The 15326-nt window shown below is 43.6% G+C and overlaps 1 protein-coding gene across 1 annotated transcript in view; it reads left to right on the forward strand.

Moving 5' to 3' along the window:
- Positions 1 to 5393: 5393 nt before the first annotated feature.
- ERBB4 (erb-b2 receptor tyrosine kinase 4) overlaps positions 5394 to 15326 on the forward strand; it is a 530390-nt gene continuing 520457 nt past the window's right edge. The window contains exons 1-4 of the mRNA XM_017747097.1: positions 5394 to 5436; positions 5986 to 6103; positions 6909 to 6968; positions 7672 to 7742. Of these exons, the coding sequence (XP_017602586.1) occupies positions 5394 to 5436; positions 5986 to 6103; positions 6909 to 6968; positions 7672 to 7742 (292 nt within the window). The remainder of the gene's footprint in view (positions 5437 to 5985; positions 6104 to 6908; positions 6969 to 7671; positions 7743 to 15326) is intronic.

Raw genomic sequence — 15326 nt, forward strand, 5'->3', positions numbered from 1 at the left:
GCATTCCTTCCTGTCCAGCTGAAGCATTTTCACTCTCAGTTCAATTTCTCTCCTCTTTTAACTGCTAAGTAGATGTAATTTTGGTGACTGCCTGAACATTACAGTGTGCACAGGAAAACTGAATGCACAATCTATCTTGCAGTGGCTGCAGTGTGTGTCTGCCCTGTGCAAGGTGCTTGGAGGTGGTGTGCACCTGCAGGCTATTAGCAGCAGAATATAGACCAAGTCTGCCAAGGAAGTGGCTATTTCATTAATTTGAAATAGCTGCCTCTCCCAGCATCTGGCTTGCTGAGTGATTTCTGTATTTGCAGGGGTCCCAGGCCCCTCACAGTGGGTGCTGCTGCGTGTTTGCTTGTTTGCCTTCCAGCATTTTGGTCCCCTGCACCTTCTCTCAATAGCACTTTTCTTTGCAGCATGAAAGCTTTGCATAGTAAGGACCTCACAGCACAAGAATGAGTGTTACTTCCTTTTCTTTCTTCCTTTTTTCCCCTCTCCCCATTCTGCTCTCTGCATCCACAGTTTTTGCTCTGTGCTGCTAGGCCAGAAGCTCCTTTGTTGTGTCAATAGGACTGCCTGAGCCAGGGGGCTGTAGCCTTCTTTTACCCATGACGGCTCACTAGGAATATGTGTGTGTTTGCCTGTATCCCTTTCTTTTTTCCTCCTATTATCCTGTCAGAGTAATTAGTGTGGCTTTATGGCTGAAATTGGTGAAGAGAGGAACAGTGAAATCTGTCTGCACTGAAGTGCAGCAGAGGCTTTCATTAACCTTATAGTTGAGGAAAAAAATCAAAATTAAATAAGTCATGCACAGTAAGGAATGACACAATTTGCTGCCCCTTTCATTTGTGCAGGACAGGAGGCTGCAGGGAGGCTGAACCCTGTGTCTTGTCATGCATCTCTAATCCTCAGCAATTGGGGGCTGCAAGGGAGGGGGCTGCATCTTGTGCTCCCATTTCCCCCTCTCCCACCACAAATCTCTATTTCCTCTCCCAAATATGAATTTGCAAAAGTTTCAGTTCAAAGTGATGCACAGGAAACTATTTTCAAATACTGTATGGAAAGCTTGGTGTTGTGTTAAAATGCATGTTTAAGGAAAAACCTAAAGTTAGCATGAGAATGGAGTTTGGGAAGATTTTGTCTCACTCTATTCCTCTGTGTCTGAGAACTCATTCCTGCATGCATGCCAGCTTTTCCCTTATTGGTACCCCTGGATTTGAATACCAGTGTAATATCCAGTTGACTTTATGCTTAGATAACTTTCTTGTAAAATACTCCATTTTCATTAGCCTTCTTAGTAGACTTTTTTTTTCCATTTGGAGTTTCATGTAATAATAATTGGACATTAGCTGAACAAATGTTAAGTCAGCAGTTTTCAGCTTATAGAGTATTTGTTTTATTTTATTTTTTTGACAGATGAGATGCTTTTTGATGAGAAGTGGTGAGTTGGATGCTGAAGGTGGTGAGTGTTCAGCTCCTGTATTTTTGTGGCCTTGAATAAATTAGTGTCAAAGATCTGTTCATTCACTCAGGCCAGTTATATATGTTATATCTAGAGCTGGTCAAACTTTTTCACATTAATAACTTTCCACTAAGATTATGTTTGGTGTAAGGCAAAGTTCTCTAGAAGAAAACTGCTCTTCTTGTGTTTTTATTTTTATTTTTTGCTCCTAACAGCCGAGTTTTCACACTGCCTTAGCCTAAAAGAAACTGTTAATTCTCTCCCCTCCTCCCCTTCTCATCCCGCTTCTCTGTATCTTTCTTTTTACATGGAAATGAAATGAAACATTTCAAGATTTTGAAATGGTCATCCAGATGTTTTGCAAAACTGGGAAGCAAGTGGTCTTTGAAAGCAAGCTGAAACTGAGAAGGCACCTTTTCAAAATGGAGAAAAAAATACATGTGTGCTTGTAAATGGAAATTCCATGTGAGAAATCAGGCTTTGGAAAAGGATCCTTTCTTCTTGCTCTGCATTTTGTGTATGGAAATACTCTGCAAGAAATCCCAAATACTCTGGGTGGTTTGTGTTTGGCAGTGAGGGAATAAATGAGCAGGACTGGATCTGTGGCACTGCTGAAAGGTGGAGAGGAGATGATCCTGCTCTGCCCCTTGTACCCCCCCCAGGCAGGAAAAGGTGAGGTGGTGGCAGTGCTTCCTCCATAAGGCAAATCAAGGCAATTTCATTTTGGGGAGCAAAATCTTCTTTCAATGAGTCCCACCCAGCAGACTCTGCTGTGGGAATACTGCTGGTGGCTCTTCTGGCCATGTGCCACTTGTGGTTGCCTGGACCTGGTGCTGGTCCCATGAAGTCGGGAGTAACCAGGTGAATACAGTTACATCACTGCCCATGATGAGGGAGGATAGTCGTGTAGCCTGTGGTCCAGATGACACATTTCATACGTTCTTTGGAGCTTAACACTTCATATGTTTGAGCAAACAACTGCAATTCTAACCCAGAATGACTTGGTTTGAGGTGTGTTTTTAATAAGATGATTGAAATGCCATGAGAGTAGAATGCAGTTTTTGTAAACAGGACTTGGAGTATTTGAGTGCTTACATTTTGCTTTAAAATCTCCTTGTTTGTTCATTATCCAGGGGCATGTCTCTGTACAGACTGTGTGGGGTTGTATACGATTTTCAGTACTTCCCTTTTAAATGAGAACTTTTATAAAAGAACAGGAGTTATTACAGCCCTAACTCTGTTTGTAGTTAGAGAAAAAAGTAAATAAAAAGTCTAACAACCGTCATCAGTCTGTAGGAGCTGGAATGAGAAGAGCTAACGATCGCTATCCAAGTGATAAATGGGGGAACCATCCGAGAGAGCTTTGGCAACAAGAGAAGACAGATGAAGGCAAAATGGCTCCTCTCTGCCTGCCTTTTGTTCTTTGAGGACTATTATGATTAAAGCTTATTTAGCAATCTAGCTCCTAACCTGGGCTTAAATGATGTTGTGAGTGAACTGGCACACAGTAATAAATTAGAGCAATTAGTAACTACATATCGCTTTTTCTTATGGAAGTGGTGTGCCCATGTGGAAAGGGAGAACCTGGTTTCAGGGCTGAACATGTACCTGTGGGAAACACGTGTTGGGGTTTCTTCACAGAGGGTCCTACTGTCTCCAGTGGATGGACTCTGTATCATTGTCCATGGGATTGGGATGCAGGATGTTGGAGAGTAGCCTGTGTGGAGCACTCATGCTAGAAGGTGGCTGAAAGGATCAAAATGGGATTTAGGGAGTTCATTTTGGGAACAATTTTGATCAGATTTGAGTGCATTTGATTTGCTGTGTTTAGACTCTTTTGGATGGTTCAATTAATGACAATCCTTCTGGGGGGAAGCATTGTTCTTTTAATGCCAGACCAACCCAGTTCAACAAGTAGGCAAGGACCAGGCTCTCTAGAGGCACCTTAGGAAACTTCCATGGTACATAAGATGGTGCTTAAAGTTCATATTAAATGCTTTAATGTGGAAAGATGAGCTTAAGTGTGTGTAAAAAGCTTTATGGGATTGGGCTGCAAGCAGAAGAGGGACGTGCCTTTTTCTTTGTGCTTCTGGAAAGGTCACTGACTTGGTGGGATCCTGCCCTCACAGAAACTATGGCTCTTTCCTTTGTCAGATTTACCTGGAGCAGCGTTCCTGGAAGCAGGAGGGTCAGGTAAGATGCGGTGGCAGGCTGCCTGGTCCTGTCAGTAGCAGTGAGGGCTGCAGCCATCCGGGGGGAGAGCTGTGAGCTGTCTCACCCGCTTTGTCAGCGGCTGGAAATGGCCTCTTACAGGCCACCTTGCTGCTGCCTCCAGTATGAGGTGTCATTGGTGCGTGGCCTTTATGGGGCTCGTTTCCCAGCTGCTCCACCCCTTAGGATGTAAAGCCAAGTGCCTGTGGTCTCACTATCATCCTCTGGTTTGTAAACTGTGTTGACGCTTTTCCCTTGCTCCCAGAGCATGTAAAACTTTAATCCTGGAGAAGACACGAGTGTGAAGTTTTTAAACTGGTGAGAGTGAAACTCACTCAGTTACTCACATATTTGCAGAAGGGTGTGCAGGGGAGACCTGTGTAATTTTGTGCATCTGTAGGAGTGAGGACTTGAAGCAGATTTTGTCTGGCTGTTTTTTACCCATTTTACATTGCAATTTCTAAGCTTATGTACTGTGCTGCCATGCTGAGCCATAAGATTTGGAGCTGTGCAGGAAAAACCCTTGTGCTCCTCTTCTTGTATCATTGGGGCTGAAAATAGCAAAGCAAATTTGTCATATGGGAGCAGCCAGGTTTCATTCCCACTTTTTTATCATGTGAGGAGAGCATATGCTAAACAGTTGTACACCGTTTTTGTGTTCTGCATAGCAGGTGCAGCAGGAAGGGAGGTTTGGGCCATGGTGGTGTCAGAAAGAAGGATGTGAAGAAAAAGTAAAAGTGATTGCATTCTAAGAATAAATCTTACCTCCTGCTTTCCAAGAAGATAAAAGGCTTATATAAATAAGGTAGGCAATGAAGTTTAACTAAGAAATGGAGTACCAAATTAAAAACGCGAGTGCCAACTCACTCAATACAGTGTCAGCCCTTCTGATAATGTACTGGTCTCTTGAACTTAGAATTGATTAATCAGTCAACTATTAACTTCTTAAGCAAGCAGTTATATACTGTCAGGAGGAAGTATAGTGGGGTTTGATACTGTACATCAGATAATTAACTATACATTCATATAGTGATATCTAGGCTACAATTCTATAAAACCAGTGATAGTAAGGATCATAAGTGTTAATTAGTTGACATCAATTTATTCTATTAAATTCTATAGCTGCTGCTTTAATTGAAGTGACTCATTTCCTTAGGTAAGCCTTAGTGCTGTGCTACTCTCCTGTCACAGTTCCCAGTTTAGAAGTAGCTCAGTCTCACAAGATTGGCAGTGATTTGCTGTTGTGCTCAAAGTAGATATTTTGATGACTTCCATAGAAAAGAAAAGAGAAAAAAGTGGTGTAAAGGGAATTTTTAGAGTTATTAGTTAATACTGTATAGTTTGGTCTCCAGCGCCCTTACCAAAAGTGCTCAAGCTGCTGTGGGGGGGAACATTTTGGGTACTGGCCATAGCCTTGGATGATCTTTCTCTTGTTTCCTTAGACTTTGTTTTGTATGTGCAGCAAACTTCTTTGAAAGCTGTTCATCAGCTGCTCATCACTTGTGTCACCTGGGAGTATAAGGGATGTGCCATCCACCCTGCTGGCTTTGGGTGCCTCTGGCATTCACAGAGGTTCAAAGGAGTGGAGAATTAGGTTTGTTCTGTTGTTGGGCATAGTAAATGAGCAAAAGGACTTGTTTTTTACCTCCTTTCAGATTTCACAGGTACTTGGTGAAGCCTTGTGGTAGCCTTGGTGGCTTTCAAGTCTAGTTTTTAAGAAGCAATGGAGATGCAGCGAGTGTCTGTGCTGTTTACTAACTTCAGAGGTAAAAGTGCTTGGCAGATGGGATCTCTGAACCGTTCACAAATTCACGTTGTGCTTCAGGGGACTCAGCCTGCTTAGTCTGGTGTCACATCCCAGAATTAGGCACAGGATGCACTGCTCCATCTTTGTGATTTTAGGGGGAGTCATGCTTAACAAAAATATCTCATTTTGTTACCAGAATGAACTTGTGCAAATAGGCAATTGATTGCCACATCAGCTTAGATGTGCATTTACTAACCAATTTTGGTGGTAGACAGTAAATTCCCTTCTTTCCCAGTTTTCTTCAGGAAAGGCCTGAAGTCCTATCTGGACCTAATCTTTTGCATTAATGTTCTGTAATGAGTTGACTCCTCTGTTTTCTTCGAATTTCTTACCACCCTGTTTTGGAAACCACTGCGGAATCTGAAGGTATTCTGTAGAAATGGCATCTACCCTGCTGTCGGCATTTGTGACATTGCAGTGCCCTAGAGCACAGATGAGTTCTTCAACCAAGAGGACGAGTTCCCTGCCTGAAACTTGGTGTCATAAAAACAGATTCATGTCTGAGAAGGGTTGCAAGGAGGCACCAAGAAGGGGATAGTCAATTTGATCAACAATACAGGTAAAGCTTTGGGGGAAAGCCCCAATGCTGAAGACCATGAGAGCTTGGCAACCTCCTTGAGAAGCAGGTGAGTAAGTGACTGGCTGGAGAAGGGAGTGGGCGCAGGTGGGTGGAGCTGAACACTGGTTAGGGGAGTAAGAGGACTTTGCACAAGGAAAGACTTTGATGCTTGAGTAGGTCTGGACAGCAAGAGTGTAAGCTGCTGCTAGAAGGAAGGAGCCATAAGCCTATGGATTTTGAACCTATATTGTTCACGTTTATTAACTCAAAATTACTAAAAATCTGTGAATAATCAGGTGTGTATATCTGCGTCAGAGACAACATTATATGGACATAACCTTTCTGGTCCAATAAGTTGCAATCCCATAGTGTTTTTTTCCTGTCCTGTGGTGTCCTCCTTGGCACTCCAGCCAGCGGTGGGCTGCTCCCACTTCCCTCCAGTGGTAGGGGGCAGCTGGTGAGTGGTGCTGAGTGTGGTTCTCTGCAGCCCATTTGGGATCGAGGCCTTTGGTGTGAGCAATTACCTCCTTAAGGGGGATATTGTGAGACTCTTAAATTAGAGGTATCTTATTAGCCACACATCATGTGCCAAGCGTTAGCTATAAAAAGGTGCACCTTGCTGCTAAGACTGAGTGATTAATTTGCAAGCCAGCAAGTTGTTAGATTGTGCTAACAATTACCATATTTGATAGATTAAAGCCCTCACGAGGGTATCGGTTACCTTGGGAGCTTATTTACAGTTCCTGATCTGTGGGAGGCAAAGAATTCGTGGTGTGACAATGACCATATCATGTCCCAGTGATCCCATCACATTTAAAAATAATGTCCAAGCTGAAAATTCTGAAAATTTTGCCCATCTGTTTGTTATGCAGGGACTTAGCCCTTTCCATTCTGAAGCTTGGCTTCTTCCTACAAGAAGCCGTCAGCCAGATGTATGTCTCTGTGGAGAGCTTCCCTCCTGTGAAAATTAGATTAAGAATCCAGGAAACTTGTGTTTTGCCCTGGAATGAAAATGTTACCTTTTAGACTCGAACTGTATATATACAGTGACCATCAGTTTATTTTTGTGTGTGTGTAAGCTATATGTAACTTATAGTTTGCACAAGAAGCTAAAGTTTCTCTTGTTGGAGTCCCTTCAGTTTGGCACCAAAAGTGTTTATTTAGGCAGAGAAAGAACACAATTGACTTTATGGTCCAGCGATCTCAAAGTTTCACATTCTTCAAGGCACAGGTGAAAACAATTGGTAATGATGGTGGCAAAGACAAGGAGAAAGTCACTGCCTCAGCTCTTTTTCTGATCAGAAATGATGTCCCATAAAGTGACAATGAAATTCTCATGGTATTCTTTTTTTTGCAAACTGATATCCATCCAACCAAGAGCCATTGCTCTCTCCAGGACTCGGTGTGAGCATCGAAACTGATGTTAACAGCCCTCCTCTGCAGCAGTGGCACCTGGGAAGACAAAAATAGATGTCCCCCAAAACACCCATCCCTTCAGGAGATTTTTGACCTGCATCCTTTCTTATGTAAAGTTTTTCATACCTTTTGTCTCTCTGTTTTCCAAGTGGTTTTATTCATTCTGACTTGTGATCAGGCCCTGTTTTAATAACTCCTGAGCTGCTGTTGTCCCCGCAGAGCAGAAAGGAGACTTCGCACGTCAGAAACCTTCAGCGGTGGGCAGCACACAAAAGGTCATCGTCCAGCTGGTGAGATTCATGGGCCCTGGGCAGCCAGGCTGCTTCCCTCCTCCTCATTCCCTGCATACCTCTGTGCCCATGTCATTGCTGGGCACTCTCCCTCTCTCCTCTTCTTGTGTTACTACTATTATTTTTTTGAATGTCAAAAAGAACGATGGTAACTTCCTCCTGTAAAAAAGTTTCAGGGAAGAGCAGTGCTGTGAACTCTGGCGATGTTCAGCCCAGGCGATGCACAGGGAACAACATTGCCCTTTGTTCTGTTCTCCTTTTTGGGCATCCACCGCGCATCCAGCCCTGGAAGCCCAGCTCTGTCCTGGGGACACAGGGCAGGCACGAGGACGTGGCATGCTGTGCCAGCTTGGTGCTTGCAAAGGCTGGCATGTCCCTTGGCATCCTGGTGATGTAGCACTTGGGACAGCACCGCATCATCTGCACAGATTTAGTAGCTGTGGGGCTCAGATGAATCGCTTTGCGGGTTTTTTTGTTATTTGTTTGCTGTTTTGGGGCAGTCCTGCAGCCCAGTTAGATTTAACAAGATGATTTATAGCCATTTAGTCTCCGTCATCATCATATCGATTCTGCAATCATCACTAAGAGATCTCTATTACTATCTCTTTCTCTTGGCTTTGGGTAAATTTTCTGCCTTCTGTCTCTGGTAAAGCCAGTAGCAGATGACAAAAATGCTTTGAAATTATGTTAAAAGAACCACAGCTGGGATAAATAGATTTTACTTTGATGTATCTGATCTGATTTGTATTACCTGAGGATCAGGCCTTAACTGTTTGTTTAACTCTGTTACTTTTGTTAAAAAACAGTACTCAGCAGTGAATTCCTTTTCGTTCTCAGAACCATCTCCAGCTCAAGGTCTGAGGTAAGCGATTGGCACTATGCCACAAAGGTGGTTCAGGTCACAGTGGTTTGGGGCTGACCATAAGAATGGTACGACTGTGTTAGCAAAAATAGCAGAGCGCCTGGTGGCATCTAACGCAAAACTGAACAAGTTCTCAATGAAACTCAGCGTTTCAGTTGGAAAGGTTGATTTCTTAGGGAATGCTCATAGTCAAAATATTTTGAACAGATCAGCCTGCGGTCTTTTTCCTTTCTGTGTAGACATGGGTTTTCTCCAAGGAGGACTGCCTGGTCTGTGAGAAAACCAGGTGCCTGACACATCAGTAAGACCTGCCATGAATGATTTGTGTGGAAACCAAGAGAAAATTGCCTAGAACAGGAAAGGAAATGGAAAATGGTGTGGGCATTTTTTTTTGGTGACAAGATACAGAGTGGAGGTAAAAGAAGACATGACTGCTGTTATTGCTGAGGTTTAGCATTAGCTAATTATTAGCAGTTAATGAATAGGGCAATGTTATTGCTAGTAAATTGCTAGTAGCTAACAAAAATCTGAGCACAAGCACTAATTTTTCTTCCTTGCATCTGAACCCTCTGGTGGTGCTACAGACTTTGCACTTGTGTGTTGTGGCCATCGAGAGTAGTTAAGGGAAGAAAGGTGGAGATACAGTCAGAGTTTGGACATAAGAGGTGCCTGCAGAGGGAAGTGTCATACAGATTTAGGTATTAAAAAAAATTTAAGGTAATCAGTCTAGACACAGAAGTGAAAGAGAGGCTATAACCTCAATGGCCATATGCTACAAAAAACAAGCAGGAGGAGGATCAGTGTAGTGCAATATAAACTGCAAACCTTCTCCACTGGGCTTAGCAGGACTTAAAATAAACGGGAAGATAATAGTGCAGCAAGTACAACAGAAGAGAAAAATACTCCAGCACTGCTGAAGAGGTCAGCGTCTGCTTTAAAAGCTGTGATGAGCAATGCCTCACTTTCTGTAACCATGATCTGGGGTCCTTGCTTTGTGCCAGGACACAGCACAGAGTGTGTGTACGAGCTGCTGAACTGAGACAGGAGAGGAGGAGCATGTAAAATCCCTCAGCAAAGACATGAGGGGATGCTCGTATTTCCCACAAAGGAGAAACATTGAAAGAAAAAAAGCCTATGGCTTGATGTCCGGGGGTTTACTGTTGCAATTATGTGTGCCTCAGTTTCCCCACCTGTAAAATTATTGTAAGGGCTTCTTCAGGAAACGTGTTTGGAGATAATTTCTATAAAAAGCTGCCGTAAGGCTTGAGGAGATACCTGGCTGTGCCCAGGAAACACTTGGGAGTTAAGCAAATGTCCTCTTGAAAATGAAGCCAAATTTCCATGCCTTCAGGAAAGTGGTTGTGTCTTTCCTGAAAAGATGGCATTTCTATTAATTCTCCGCAAGGGACATGAGTGTTTGTAGCATTAATGGAATTGTCTGTCTGAGGAGGAAATGTAGGACTGTTAATCATGGGCCCTTTTTTTCTTCTGCGTTTGCTTTGGTCCTTGATTGTTACATCGATATTTAGCATTTGTCTTAAGTTCATTTTAGTTCTGTCTCATTACATGTACTTGTTACTTGTGCTGCTGCTGATTTGAAAAGCACTCCCAAAATCATGGGGATTTTTCTGGCTTTGTACCATTCTTTGAATTACGTGTTCTACAAGTTTTTCATGCATCACAGACTGGTTTTTTTCTTGGCTATAAGTCAGAATAATGTTCCTGCAGATGATGAGAGTTCACTTTTTCACCCATTTGCTTGTCTCCCAAATGCAGCAAGAAGCTTTTTTGTTGAGTGCTTGATTCCATCCTCCCACACTCTTCTGGCTTAAAAAAGGGCAATTACTCAAAATTCATACTTACGTTGTCACCTGTAGACAAGGCATCTGTGGTGCCTGGTGCGAGCTGCTCCATATTGTCTGACAGGCTGGTCTGCACCAAAGCTGGGATGGGGAATTGCCTGGGCTGGGAAGGAGCCCATAGATGGACCAGGCTGCAGCACACTGAGACAGTGCCACAGCTGCGTGTGTGTGTACAGGCAGCAGTTGTGTGTGGGTGTGTACGTACAAAACAGGGGGCTTGTGCATGTGCAGGTTTGTGGGATCCTCTGCAAAAGCCTGCCTGGAAACCCCTGTGAGGCCTCCTAGACCTGCTGGCTCTGAAGCTTCCCACTGCACTGATTGCCAGAGTTCTTTGGGATTGGGGAAGGTAGGATATTTAAACAGTGAATAGTATGCAGTGTGCCTAGAAGGCTCAGAAGTCATGGTCTGCAGTCCATGTCTGCAAGAGGCAGTGCTGGCTGTTTGGGGAAGCTTTTCTCCTGAAGCCACTTCGGGTTTCACTTGCTGCAGCTTTGGTTCCCCTCTTCCAGCTGCTCTGAACTGGAGGTCAGTGCAAACCCTGAAGCACAAGAGTTTGTATTTCTTGTAAAGCTTTTAATCATCGCAGTGGTAACCCTAGTTGGTCTCCTTTTAATTTGTGAATTATTCACACGTAGTAGAAAAGGCAAAATGTGTTGAATGAGTTTTTCATGATTAATGGTTTTGTCTGGATTTATTGCTGGTGAAGATGCAATTGTAAGGGCGGTATTTTATATTTTGGCTGACATATAAAAGCAAAGAAGAGCCAATTTTTTTTAAAAAATTTAATTGAAAGTTCAGAATGTCTGTCTCTATTGGCTTTATTTTTAGGGATATAGACGAAGCAGATTGTAAATTGTGAGTAATTTAATTTTAATTAGTTCTACTAAAAGCTTTATTACTCTTTCCTGTTCTCTTTCTATGAAAGTGATAGCAAGGCAAATATTTGTGATCCTGAGTGCTGTAAGAAGGTGCTGTTTTTCAGACCTCCTGGCACAGCTTGTCAGCATCTCCAAAATTCTTTGTAATCCCAAAAGCCTGCACTTCTGAAATACTCAGCTCTGCCCAGAAAAGCTCTCACAAATGGTATCTGTGCCAGAGAGTGGGCTGAGGTTATTAAAGAATTTGTTGTTATGGTTATTTTAGCGAGTGAGTTGCTTGTTTGTAGGGTTGGTTTTTTTTTCCCCTCAAGAAGCTTGTTAGATATAGATTAGCAGTATCTGTTATCTGTAGGCTTTGAAGTTGTTCGTAGCTAAAAATGAAGAAACTAAAGGAAACAGCCAAACAATCAAAAACCTGGAAAAAAAAAAGAAAAGAAAAACAAAACCAAGAAATCCCTGACCCAGTGTAAGAGTTACCACTGCCTGTTCTGTGGCACCCTGAGGCAGAATGTTGTTGCTCTCCCAGCTGGTCAATGCCCTGCTGATGGAGGGTGGGGGAGATTCTAAACCCTTTGGGCAGTACTGGGGAGTGCACCAGTTGCTCCTCATCTTCATCTACTTTCATGAGGTTAAAAGTTTGAACATCATCCATCATGGGACATCCTGCCTAAACCTCCCATTGCTGTTGTTTTATGCAGAAATTAATTTGCATTATACTAGGAAAACAGGGTGCAAATTAATTCAGAAAGGAAATGGCTTTTAAAGCTGCAAGACGCGGTGATCCGTGCTGGTCAGTGGACTGGTTCAGCTGGCTTGTGGAAGCCTTCTCTGGTAAAGTCCTTCCAAACAGTTGCCTTTTTCCTGGATCTCGGTGCATTTCCTCAGTGTTGCCTCCATTGCTGCTGGACCACAGCAGGGACCAGGAATGTGCCTGGGAGCTGGCGGTGGTTGCTGGAGGGCATCAGTGGTGCCTTTCCCAGGGGGCAGGGACAAAGGTGCAGTTTTACCTGAGCCTGCTGTGGCCCTCAGCTCTCTCTGCCCAAGATTTCCAGCTTGCCTTGAGGTTTTGTGCTATATTTGGGTTAACCAGCGGATGCTATCAGATGTCCTTGCCACTGGAGAGCTGCTGGGCTCGGCAGGAGAGCTGCTGCAAGGTGAGGAGTTACCTCATTTGTCACTGCTGCTCTCCAGGGCGATGGAACGTGCTCCCGAGGCAGCCCCAGAGATGGGAGGGACCTTCCCGAGGTGGTGCTGCCCTTGGCTTGGCAGCCACGTGTGTCCTTTTGCAGGTTAATGGCTTCTGCTGGCCCTCCTGCACTTGTCCTGGCTTAGTCTGACTCTTGCTGTGCCTTTCTGAGGGAGAAGTTTGTTCAGGGCAGGTTTCCGTGTCCAAGTGACCTGTTGTGCATCCCGACATTTGGATCTCCATGATTGCTGTGGAAGTGTTGTGTCACTAAGAGGGACATTTGGCTTTTATTGCTGCTGCTGCTGCTGCTATTTACTTGTAGTGGCAACACAGCCAGTCTGTCTCTCTCACACTGTTGTTGTTTGTCCCAGAAACTAATTTTTTTTTTTCCTTTTCGAAATATATTTGGACCCCCAGCTGACCACTTGTATGCCACGGACTTGGTTGCATAGCATGAAAATGCAGCTCAGCTGAGTGACACGATGACTTTAGAAAAGCAAGGAGGGGGGGGAAAAAATTCCAAACAGGATTCTCTCAGGTAATCTCACAATGAGGCAATACAAGTGCTAATTACTGCTCTGGGTGACAGGTGGAATTATCCAAGTGTAATGCTGCTTTCAGGTTGAAAAAAGAAAAAAGGACTATATTTACAAAAAATATGGTATTTAACACTCAGCAGGGTGCATCTTGGCTAGCAATGCAATGCACCTATTAAATTTTTAGTGCCAGATTATTATTCACAGCCAGGGTACAGAAGTTGTGGAGCAGCATAACCCAAGCAACAATTATTAATTAATCAGGTGTTGAAAGTGCCTAAAGAGAGCAGTAGGCAAATGATAAGAGCCTCCCTGGGATACAATATACTTTTTATTTTTTTTTTCCGGATTGCAAATTAGTTAAAGCGTGTATCATAATGTGATGTCCCCTTAGCAGATATTGCATCCATTATTCTTTCTACTCATATTAATAAACCCATTGATGAACACCCTCATTCTGTACGCTGTTCCCAAAAATGATTTGCAATTGTAAAACCTTTTAACTCTGCAACTGTTTGTACTGAAAGGCAACTTTGGGAGGTACTGTAAATTATTTTGACAGATTTGAAAATGCTGTTTATATCCATTAGTTGCTACAAATGCCAGGGTGCTGTGATTTAACTGCTTCATTCTTCCTTACTGGAAGAAGATGTGTTAGATAAATTTTGAAGTTGGTAAAGATTGAGGTAAAACTTGCCTGTAAGAAAAAAAACACGATGAAATATGTATGGAGTTTTAGTTTTCTCCCAGGGATATCAATTAAGTTTCCCTCTGGGGAGGGACTGGTGGGTCTCTGGAGCATCCTGCAAGAGCATGCAGTTCCAGGGAGGGGGGAGATGCCATTCCCATGGGGATGATGGAGGGGTGGGAGAGCCAAGCCAGGGCTGCCAGAGCTTGGCATACAAGGTGCATTATAAATGCTATCACTTGGCAGGATTATTTTTGCAAAAACGAATCAGATCTTTCAAGCTTCCCAGACTTATTTTGAGTGAGAAACTATGTGTTAGAGCTTATTAGCATATCTTAAATGGTCATTTTTGGTGTCACACTGGCTCTGTATAGCTCATCATTTTCAGTGTAATTAGTTTGCTTTCAGGGAGCTCTAATATGTATGCATTTCAGTGGCTTGACCTTTCTGCCTGTCTTTCTGCCTGTCTTTCTGCCTGTCTTTCTGCCTGTCTTTCTGCCTGTCTTTCTGCCTGTCTTTCTGCCTGTCTTTTTCACCACTGGATCAAGAGTATATGTAGGAAGATGGGGGAAAACTAGGACGCAGAGGGAGAAAGTCCTGTTCCTGAGGAACAAAGCAGTATCTTTGCAAGGATAACATTAAACAGCAGCAGCAGCACTGCTGAGGCAGAACACAGTGCTATTACCACTCTCGCTGGGCACCAGTCGGGGAGTTTATGACTGTGTGTCATCCCTGTGGCCTGCACAGCCGTTCCCCTTGCTGGAGGGGACGCGAGTTTGCAGGCAAGGCATGAAATGATCCCACCAAGTAAAAAGATGCCTTTTTCCCCCCATCTTTTTGTGGCCACAGTTAATGAGGGAGCAGCTCTGTGTGGGGAGGGATAACCCCATAATTAAGTGCTTCCCATCACAGAGCTGGGGACTCTTTTCTGCCTGCCTTGCCTATTAAAGTGGAACTTGGTGATTAATTCCTGCCTGAAGAAGGGCTCCCTGGTGTTCTTCCTGGTACAAAGTCAGCATAATAGCTGCTGCTCAGCTCGTCTTCTTAGCTCATGGCATTGGGATTGAAAAGTGGAGATAGGGCAGTATTTCTGCCCTGAAGTTGCTGGTTTGGATGATGAAACCCTGCTGATGCTCAGTTCTTGTTTTGCTTCCTTCCTGCAGCTCTTTTGGGAAACTTGGGTCCTTTGGTGTGTGTCACAACTTGGGAAGGCAAATGCGGACCTTTCGTGGTGCAATTCTTCAAGCATTTTCTTGTGATACGTGAAATTTAGTTGGGAAACCTCCTGTGCTGAGCTGGAAGCAGGCTGGGTAACACACTTGGTGTATCGTGAGTCAATTTTTGGAGCCTTGTCATGGATTGGATGGTATTTGGAGCTGAGGAACTGTCTGGTTGTTTCATAGCTGGGTATTCTTCGAGGGGGCCTTGGGAATGGCAATATGATCAATGGTCATATCTTCACCATTCAGCTGTCATTCTTGCTTTTCATTTGCAAATGAAGATGTGGGTAACCTGCTTTTTAACATATGGCCCATTAGCTACCTCCTGCTATTCAGATGGTAATGTAGTGGA

This window comes from Corvus brachyrhynchos, unplaced genomic scaffold (genome assembly GCF_000691975.1).
Source record: "Corvus brachyrhynchos isolate BGI_N302 unplaced genomic scaffold, ASM69197v1 scaffold671, whole genome shotgun sequence".
Lineage (NCBI taxonomy): Eukaryota > Metazoa > Chordata > Aves > Passeriformes > Corvidae > Corvus > Corvus brachyrhynchos.